The 10208-nt window shown below is 60.1% G+C and overlaps 2 protein-coding genes across 2 annotated transcripts; one reads left to right on the top strand and one right to left on the bottom strand.

Annotated features, from left to right (window-relative positions):
• The first annotated feature begins 2100 nt into the window (after window positions 1-2100).
• Window positions 2101-3948, top strand: EGR2 (early growth response 2). Its single transcript, XM_088526456.1, has 2 exons — window positions 2101-2582; window positions 2762-3948. The coding sequence occupies exons 1-2, from the start codon at window positions 2405-2407 to the stop codon at window positions 3946-3948; spliced, it is 1365 nt and encodes a 454-aa protein (XP_088382582.1). The 5' UTR covers window positions 2101-2404.
• Window positions 3949-8661: 4713 nt separating this feature from the next.
• On the bottom strand, window positions 8662-9438 carry ADO (2-aminoethanethiol dioxygenase). Its single transcript, XM_088526457.1, has one exon. The coding sequence runs from the start codon at window positions 9409-9411 to the stop codon at window positions 8686-8688; it is 726 nt and encodes a 241-aa protein (XP_088382583.1). The 5' UTR covers window positions 9412-9438; the 3' UTR covers window positions 8662-8685.
• Window positions 9439-10208: the final 770 nt, after the last annotated feature.

The following is a 10208-nucleotide window of genomic DNA, read 5'->3' on the forward strand; positions in this document are numbered from 1 at the left end:
GCTCCAGTTCTAAAATTCATGTAAACCACATTGCCTCACCAGACAACAGATCGCAGGAGTTGGTGCTTTCCTTATAGTGATCAGAGTAATTATAGTGTACCTGTAATGGAAAAGGTACAAAGCAATTGCTCCTACTTCTCTGTCAAATTTCTCAGAATCTGTCTGTCTCTCTGTAATAACTGTCACAATTTAACTTAAAAATGGAGATTAAAAAAAAATCACAAACCAAATATCTAGAATCCTACTGAAATTGAACATGAACTTTCTTTTAACTAAGTCTCATATGCCCAACTGTATTGGCTGCATAGTAAGTACTAGATGTTAGTAAGTAACTAGATGTTAGACCAAATGTTAGTATCCATACAAGCCCACTAAGTATTAAATATTTGCTGACTGCTGAGTCCACCTACCAGATCATCCATAAAGGAAAATATTTCCCTTTATATCTAGATTCCCTCATTAGAAAGTATGACAAAAGACTTTTGACTGAAACTTTTACTTTTTAAGTCATGTTCTTGTCTAGCCGAGGTTCTGTGATGACTGGAGAACAAACTAGTGAAACCGTGTCATCAGTGAAACAAAAACTGAGCAATTGAGAGAGCCGCTCAGCTGAGGTGCAAAGTGCTCGGTGGATGAAGACGCCCCGCCAGCGTTTGGGACCGCAGACAGAGGTAAGCGCGTGCGGCAGGGACGCCCGAGCGTGCCACGGTTTGTGGCACCCACGCAGTGTGCTCAAACCTGTAAATATGGGCAGCTGCAGTTAAAAGGGGAAGGTAAAGATGCATGAGCATCTGGCTCATTGCTTTGGAATAGGAGTTTGCTTCTGCAGGACCTCTCATATTTCACCATGTCTCACCAAGCTGCTGCTTGGTTGTCAATGTTTTTTTTTCCCTCTAAACCACCAAAAATGGCCTTGCATGCTCATATGTGAGAATTGCTTTCCTAAAAGCAGAAATAAACAGTCATGAGATGAAATATTCTGAAGTAATGAGATTAGTGACAGGAGCATAGCACGGGATACAGCTTTCAAAAATAATTACATCTGACACCCTCATCACCGAGAAGACGTAGGGGCTGCAAGCTCCGCGCTTGGGAACAGTGTAGGGAAGTGTATGAAGGATTGGCTTCTCCTGGGAGGGGAGGCACAAGGGAGGCTATTTTTAGTACTTTGGAAAAAGCTGGGATTTAAGCACACCGTGGTTTGTTCCACTTGTTAGGGAAGAGATCCCAGGGCGAGACAGCGCGGCGAGGAGAGGCAGGAGGGGGCCCGGTGCCGGGCAGGGGCCGTGGACGCGGGAGCCCCGAGGCAGGTGCTCCCCGCCGCGCTGCGCGGGGGCCGGCCCCCGCCCCACACGCGACGCCCCCCGCGCGTGGGGCCGCCGCCGCCGCGGGGGCTGGCGCTGTTTTCCGCGGCCGCCGCCGCGGGCAGCGGCCCCCGCGCCTTATGCAAGGGCTGCGGCTGGCGGGGGCGGCGGGCGGCGCCGCGGGCCGGGAGCGGCGGGGCAGCCCCGGGGCGGCGGCGGGGCCCGCGCCCCCCTTCCCTCCCGTCCTCCCCCGGCGCTCCACCAGCAACGTGGGGAAGGAGGTTCCGCTCTCGCGCTGTATATATAGATCAGACACTTTCCAAAAAAGCGCTGCTCGGCGGCTCTTTCCACCAGTAATTCAGAAAAAAAATAAAAGAAAAAAAAAAGGAGAAGTCGGGTTCCGTGAATGCAGCTATTTTCTGATTCGCCGCCGCTTGCGGTTAGAGGCTGCTAAGAAAGTGAGTCGGGCTTTGACTGGGCGCCGCGGCGGCCCCGCTTCTCTTTCCGAGGTTTGATTTTCCGGAACGAGCCCTAAAAGGGCAGGCGGGGCGGGGCCGGATCTCGCCTTTTTAGGACAAGGGCCCCGCCACCGGAATCCCCCCCTGGGCGGCGGCGGCGGGGCCGGGGGGCGGCGGGGCCGGGGCGGGCGCTGCCCGGCGGCCCCTCGGGGGCTCCGCGGCGCCGCCCCCGGGACGCGGGCGCCGGGATCGGGGCGCGGGGCGCGGGGCCAGGGCCCGCATGCGGCGCCCACGTGACCGCCGAGCCCGGTCCTCAGTCCTTATATGGGCAGTGACGTGGCGGGCATTCACGGGGCCCCCATAAATACTTACCGCAACACTTTTTCTCCAGCGAGAGCTGCGAGTGATTAACGGCTCTGCCAAGGCCCCTGCCTGTTCCCACAACACGCCAGCGCCGGCGGGGCTCTCCCGGGGCACCGCCGAGGGCAGCGGCTCGGCCCCCGCACGCTACATGCTCTGCTCTTCTCTCCTTTTTATTTTTGTCTCCTGCACTGCCAGTGGAAGGAGGGCAGGCGCCCCGGCCCCCCGCAGTGCGCCCACTCCAGGCAGGCACGTTTGGCCTCCAGGGCGCCCGGTGCCCAAATGATGACCGCCAAGACAGTGGACAAAATTCCAGTGACTCTCAGTGGGTTTGTGCACCAGCTCTCTGAAAACATTTACCCCGTGGATGACATCTCTAGCACGCTGCCAACTTCGGTCGCGCTCTTCCCCAATGCGGAGCTGGGAGCGCCGTTCGAGCAGATGAGCGCTGTGGCAGGAGGTAAGCGCAGCGCGCGCAGGTGCGGGCCGGGCGGCGGGACCCCTCGCGGGAGCGGCGGGCAGCGCGGAGCCCCGCGCCGCGAGGCGCAGCATGTGCGCGGCGGCAGCGCCGGGGGGGCGGCCGGGAGGGGGCCGGGCCGGGCGCCCCGCGCTCACCGGCGCCTGCTCCCCCCTGCCCAGATGGGATGATCAACGTGGACATGGGCGACAAGAGAGCCCTGGACCTGCCCTACGCCGCCGGCTTCGCGCCCGGCGCGCCGCCCGCCCGCAATCAGACCTTCACCTACATGGGCAAGTTCTCCATCGACCCGCAGTACCCCGGCGCCGGCTGCTATCCCGAGGGCATCATCAACATCGTGAGCGCGGGGATCCTGCAGGGGGTCAGCACGCCCTCCTCCTCCGCCGCCGCCGCCTCCTCCGCCGCCTCCTCCGCCTCCGCCTCGGCCACCGCCGCCTCCGCCGCCTCCCCCAGCGCGCTGCCCGGGGCCCTGGGCTGCCCCATGGCGCAGGGCCAGCCGGCCGACCTGGAGCACCTCTACTCGCCGCCGCCGCCGCCCTACTCGGGCTGCGGGGAACTGTACGCGCAGGACCCCTCCTCGGCCTTCCTGCCGGCGGCGGGCGCCGGGGCGCTGCCCTTCCCGCCGCCGCCCTCCTACCCCTCGCCCAAGGCGGCGGCGCCCGACGGGGGGCTCTTCACCATGATCCCCGAGTACGGCGGCTTCTTCCCGCCGCCGCAGTGCCAGCGGGAGCTGCACGCCGAGCGCAAGCCCTTCCCCTGCCCCCTCGACTCGCTGCGCGTCCCGCCGCCCCTCACGCCGCTCTCCACCATCCGCAACTTCACGATGGGGGCGCCGCCGGCGGGAGCGGCCCCCGGCACTGCCCCGGGCGGCGGCAGCGGCGGCGGCGGCGGGGAGGGCGCGCGGCTGCCCGGCGGCGCCTATAGCCCGCACCACCTGCCGCTGCGCCCCATCCTGCGGCCCCGCAAGTACCCGAACCGGCCCAGCAAGACACCGGTGCACGAGCGGCCCTACCCGTGCCCCGCCGAGGGCTGCGACCGCCGCTTCTCGCGCTCCGACGAGCTCACCCGGCACATCCGCATCCACACGGGCCACAAGCCCTTCCAGTGCCGCATCTGTATGCGCAACTTCAGCCGCAGCGACCACCTCACCACGCACATCCGCACGCACACGGGCGAGAAGCCCTTCGCCTGCGACTTCTGCGGCAGGAAGTTTGCGCGCTCCGACGAGAGGAAGCGGCACACCAAGATCCACCTGCGCCAGAAGGAGCGCAAAGGCGCCGCGGCCGCCTGCCCGCCGCCCGCCGCCGCCGCGCTGCCGCCCTGCGCGGCGCGCACGCGGACGCCCTGACGGCGCGGCCCGCGCGGGACGCAGCGCTGAGCGCCGAGCGCCGCCGCCGCCGAGCGGGGCGCGGAGCAGCCGCACGCGCCGCGGGGCGGCCCCGGGGCGGCCGCCGGGCCGCGCAGCGCCGAGCGGGGCCGCGGCTGTACATAGGGGCCGCGGCGGGAGGAGGGTGCATGCAGTGCCGTGCCGTGCCGTGCCGTCGTGCTGAGGTGTCCGTGGTGCCTTGTGTGGTGTGGAGCCGGGCCCCCGGCTGCATGTGGGGGTGCCTGCGCCGCCCGCTCCGACGGCGGCGGCGGCAACACCCCGAGCGGGGAGTTTTCCGTCCTCGCGGTTTTAGTAAGTATGGCTGTACATTTCTGCCTATTAATATTGGGGGGTTTTTTAGAGACTATATTTTTGTACGCACAGTTTGGGTTGGTCTGTTTGTTTGTTTTCCCCTTCTCGGTGACCCAGAGCGCTGCGTGTGGCGCAGGGGCGCGCACGGGCGCGCGGGGCCGGCGCCGCCGCTAGCGCCGGTAACAGCGCGCAGCCGCGCACGGCGCTCCCGCAGAGAGGGTTTGTTCCGGGCCACTCTGTAAATAAACTTTTCGACGATGGGTTCGGTGCTTACAACGTTTATATTAAAAAAAAAAAGACAAATAAATCTCTTAATTATGCTACCTGGACACCTTTCTTTGCGGGGGCTCACGATAGCCCGGCCCCTCGCTGTCCGTGAGCAGAATGCGGCGCCTGCGGGCGCCGGGGATCCCCCGCAGCGCGGAGCCGCACTCGCGGCGCCCGGGGGCCGGGTGGGCGTTTTTCACTCACTTTGTCGCTTGCTCCGCGGTGCGCGGAGGCCGCAGCAGCCTCCGGGCCTCTCCGCAGAGGGAGTCCCAGCGCTCCGGGGCAGAGCCGGCTCTTCCCTACGGAGCAGCTGCCCGGAAAGCCGCTCGTTCTGGGCCTGAGGGTACCTGCTTGGAGCTAAGGAGCCCTTCGGGACCGCTGCGTGATGGGCAGCCTGAGCTCGGGTCCCTGCTGTCGGTGCAGGGGCCGGGCTGGCCTTGCCGCAGCGGGACCACGGACACCCCCGGCACAGTCTGTGACCTACAGGTGAGTGGTGCGGGATCAACAGTGCTGCTGGTGCTCCAGCACGGGGCCTGATGAGAGGAGAGTGCAGAGACCCTCTGCCAGCCTCTTGCAGGCTTTGCTTGCTGCTGTGCCAGGTCCTGCTGTGCAAGGCCCACTGACTGCTCCCCTCTCACTTGGAAGCTCCCGTTCTCTCTCCTGGATTCATCTTTGAAATCGGCACTGGCTTTTGGAGTGAAAGATGGTTGGCACAAGTTGAAACCCTTTGCCTCGTTTTAGATCGGACAGGAAGCTGGATTTCAAAGCTGGGTGCCGAGCCATTCGCATGCCCGGATTCACGCCAAGCAAGGCCAGCTCCAGAGCCCCGTGATTGCCACCCCGCCGTCCTTGGCGCCCGCTGCCGCAGCACCCAATCTCACTGCTGCATCCCTGCATTCCTGCCTTCCTGAGGAGATGGCAAAGGTTTCCAGACGGATGTCACATGGGAGCTCCATGGGCGCGCGCGTGCAGCCCACAATACAACCCCAGCGAAACGCCGCTTGGTCAGCGCCAGCTGTTGAGGCGCTCTTGGAGCCCCGACCGCGCCAGCCCAACGCACTGGGGCTCTGCTGGGCCTGGAGAACCACAGTCGGTCACAGCCAGAGCATTGTGACCAGAGCACCCATTGCGACTACTGCAGTGCGTGGTCCTAGGGGTGTCTCTTGCTTTTCAAGCTCGCATCTGCAAGGTGAAACCCCCAGCCAAAAGAGATGGGCTACACAGAACTGCAAATGAGTCAATTTAAGGAAACTGCCCAGGCCTAGCATTGGACTAGAAGAAAACCTGACATCACATAAGAGTATCATCACATCTTAAACACACACCCTTGGTTTACCACCAGCTTCCAAAGTCACAGTACGGTGTGTGCCCGGATCCTGTCTATTCTGTAGCCAGAGGCTAAGGACTCAGCTTTGAGTATCGCTTTTCAATGGTTACCCGCACCATTTGGACTGCTGCCTGCAAAAGAAACTCACTCTCTTTATCTTCCTGAGCTCGAGGTTCCTTCACACATGTGAAGGAAAGCAATGACTGGCCACTGGTAAGATATTTTGTATTTATTCTATAATTCAGCAGTTAACAGTAATTTCGCTGTTGTGCAAACACAATAACCAAACTGCAGAGAGAAGGAGCAGCAATACAGATTTAAACCTCCAGCTTACAGGTATCCAGAACACATGAAGTAAGTTTCACTTACTGAGTAAGCAAAAAGCTATACAGAGAGGCTTCTCTTTAATGCATCTTATCTTTTTCTGGCTGTTTGTCCCAGTGCTGTGACTTCAATACTTCGATGCTCACACTTTTGTTAAAAGGAAGTTTCACAATGATTGTTAACAACACGGCAGCATAAGGGACTATATGCTGGCCTCTGTAGAAAGATGCATTAAAGTCATATGTCATTGAACACCTTCACTAAGTTTTATATATGGTGAAAAGTTAAAAAGAAAATGAGCAGAAAGACCTAAGGGGAGGATAGAACAGACTAGATAAAAATGGTTTTTGTTGAAGTTTGTTTTTCCAATACAGCTGTTTGCAAGCACCATGCTATTTTATATATGGACTTCCGAAGAAAAAAAAAAAAAGGAAAAAAAAGGAAAAGATGATGCTCCTCATTAGTGTCTAGGAGAGTTAGAAGCACATGCTGCAATACACTAGGGCACTGCGTTAATCACTACGTTCAGTGGCGAATGCTGCACATTAGCTAGCGCTGAGCTGCAGGGGAATTCCAGGAAAAACAGGTAAGCCAGCTGTAGAAACACCAAATACTTTCAAGTGCTCTTAGAATAAATGGAAATTGCCTGAAATAATTTCCAGCAATTTTTCCCTGGAAAGGAATTAATATGTGCATGCATAATGATGATGGTATTTTACATTCAGTCTTTTGCAGGCAAAAGAAAAAAAAAAGGTAATGCCATATCAGAATCATTTAAAAATTCACACATACAAGCAACTGTGCAGGAAAAACAAGTCTGCTTTTATAAATACTCAAAGCAAAGAAAAAGTAAAGCCTGTCGTGGAATGATTTCTGGAACAGGTCGGTACATCCCTTAGGAAGTTGGTAAGTCATATTTTTCTATTCAAATTCCTACATCGTGACCAAGAGGGTCAAGGCTGCCCCAGCTTGGGTCTCTGCTATAAAACGTGCATTAAGGTAAGTGGGCACATATCAACACAGAACACCACCATTCTCTGCAGTATAAATGAAAAACTTCACCCATAGAAAAAGTTTCTGCCTTGCTAGAAAGATTGCACCCCCCATCATGGACAAAGTGTATCGCAAGACTGCTTACACCAGAGCAAGGCAAAATTCACTGCGTTTTTCTATGCTACGTTTATTTAAAAGCCTTATGAAAAAGTAATCTTTTATAAATAGTATAAAGAGGGAAATCACAAGGCTTCAAAAGCCCTAAGTGTTCACTGGCCTGTATAAAAACACAGACTGTATTTTAGACAAGATATCAGGTCAAATGTTATCTGCACCTCGCGCACACGTCCCGCTACACAGATAGGTTTTACAAATACGTGACACCTCCCGGACAGCGCCCATGAAACAACAGCGGATACTCTGCCGTAAGATGCCCAGTTTTCCCCATCCCCAGCCACTGCTGCATGAGAACTTCCAAGCAAGATTAATTAGCAGCTGACTAGTCTCCTTCTCATCACGGAAAGAAATATGCATAGAAATAGCTCTAATTATTCTCAGTTATAACAGTGAGATCTTATGACATGTAACACTTTTAAGAACTCTAAAAAAATTAACTCTGAACCTGACATTGTCCCCTTACAGTGGGAATGACCTTAAATTTACTCAACTACAACCCCAGGAATCACTGGTGTTTACTCTAGGCGCATTTCCTGGCTCATGAGTTGTTCAGGGTTGGTTTGTTTTGGGTTTTTTTTTTGCTAGTTGAGTACAGCTCTTATTGATGCTCACTCTAGAGACAAAGTCCCCCGAAGATGAAGGCAGAACAGCCCTTGCTGGGCTCTGCTGTCGCAGGTCACACAGCTGCACTCTCCTCCAGGCGCTTGCTGCAGCAACCGCGGGCAGGATGGGACGGCCCTGCTGCGGGAGTGGGCACACAAAATGCCACTTCTGGCGCGCAAAATGACCCAGAAGATTTCTTATTGCATTTATTTGCTCAACTTGAGTTCAACAGCCCTCCCCCCATAACTAAAGATTGGCTTGAACTATTTACACATGATGCTGGATGTCTTTCAAACACTCAGCTGAGTGGATGGTTCCCAGTGCTGCCAGTTGCTCCTCTGTCACGTCACATCACGTCAGTCAAAAGCAAATAAATACACTCAATTGCTTTACTGCCCCAAACATAAAGAGGCTGGCGGCTCGCAGGAGGTCGGAGTTCCAGGGGGGTCGCAGGCTCTCCGGCGCGCACAGGCCGCGCGTGGGGTCCGGGCTGGCACAGGAGACATGAGGCCGGAGGAGGAGATGCGGTGGAGCCCCGGCGAGCAGCATGGGCAGCCGCAGATGTGGGGCTGGCTGCAGCTCGGCGACGGAGCAAAACCGCACAATAGGAAACATAATAATAATAATAATAAAAAAAAACACCATGCAGGAGGAAAAAGGAGAAAACAAAGGCGGGGGGAAGCCCCCTCGGCGCCCCCAAGAGTCCAAGGCCGCGCTCAGGGGCAGACGCGCGGCCCCGGGTAGGGCTCCCCGCCGCACCAGAAGTCGTTGGCCTGCGGCGTCTCGAGCAGCCAGACCTCGCGCGGCAGCGCGGGCGGTTCGGCGGCGGGCGGCTCCAGCAGCCGGTAGTAGTGGCAGTCCCGGCCGTGCTCGGGGTCGTAGGGCGGCGCCAGGATGTCGAGGAAGGCGGCGGGCCCGTCCACGGCGTCGATCTGGTGCAGGTTGTCGGTGTGCGGCGCGAGCAGGCAGGGCGGCGAGGCGCGCGTGTAGAGCTGCCGCGAGCGCAGCAGCGCGCGCTGCCACGGCCCCGCGGCGGCGGCGGGCGGCGCGGCGGCGGCGGCCGCGGGCGGCAGCGTGTCGAGGCACGCGATGCGCAGCGTGCCGTAGAGCACCTTGAGCATGCCGTTCATGCCCGGGTGGTCGTGCAGCGGGATGCAGGCCCCGCCGCGCAGCAGGAACACGCCCATGCTGAAGCTCTCCGTCTCGCAGATGTGCATGTAGCTCACGGGCGGCACGGCTCCGGCCCGCGGGCTCCCGCCGCCCGCCGACACCGGCGCCGGCCCCCGCGGCGCCAGGTGCAGGTCCTCGGGGCGCACCTCGTCCAGCAGCTGCCGCAGCCGGTGCAGGTCCTCGCCGGAGGCGGGCGCCGCGGGGCCGCGGAAGGTGAGGCGCGCCTGCCGCGCCACCCGCTGGATCAGCGAGGCCACGTTGTCCCGGGGCATGGCGGCCGCCAGCGCCGCTCCCGCCGCCCGGCCCGGCCCGCGCCAGGCGCTCCCCGGCGCCGCCCGCCCGCCCGCCCGGCGCCCCCGCCCCCCGCCGTGCTTCGCCGCGCATGCGCGCCCGCGCCCCGAGCACCGCGGGAGTCGTAGTCCTGCGCGCCGGCCGCAGTGGCGGGCGGGGGCGGCGCACGACTACAGCTCCCGGCGACCCCTGCGGCGGAGAGGGCCGGTGAGGGGCTGCGCGGCTTGACACCGGCAGGCGGGAGCCGCCGCCATCTTAGCGGTGCGGCGGCGGTGGTGGGCGGAGCGCGGAAAGGGGAGGAAAGAAGGGAAGGGAAGGAAAAGAAGGGAAGGGAAGAAAAGGAAAGAGAAGGAAGGGAAAGGAAGGGGGTGGCTGGCGGGGAGCCCTGTGGCTGTTTGCCTGCAGTGCTCGTGAGAGGCGAGGAGAGGCCCAGGGATAATTTTTGCGTTCGTCTCTGTCTTGGTGTTTAAGCTCGGGCGCGGTGGTTATGAGGAGGGCCGCGTCGCCGCGTGGCGGCCCGCCGAAGCGGCCCGGTTTCGGTTCCCGGTGGCTCGGTGCCGCCGAGCCCCGTCCGCCAGAGCGGGGCTTTCGCCGCTCGGGGCCCGCTACCCCCGGGCGCCCCCGGCGCGGAGGCGGCGCGCGGGCTCCTGCGCGGCTCGGGGCAGCCCCGCGGTGGCCGCCGCGGCGGAGCAGCCCGGGCCGGCCCGTGCCTGCGGAGCTGCGCAGCCGAGGCTGCTGCGCGGGAAACGGCAGCCGGAGCTGCGGGTGCGAGGGGCGC

Source organism: Tinamus guttatus, unplaced genomic scaffold (genome assembly GCF_059628265.1).
Source record: "Tinamus guttatus ecotype Peru unplaced genomic scaffold, ASM5962826v1 Tinamus_guttatus_pri_ptg000246l, whole genome shotgun sequence".
Taxonomy (NCBI): Eukaryota; Metazoa; Chordata; class Aves; order Tinamiformes; family Tinamidae; genus Tinamus; species Tinamus guttatus.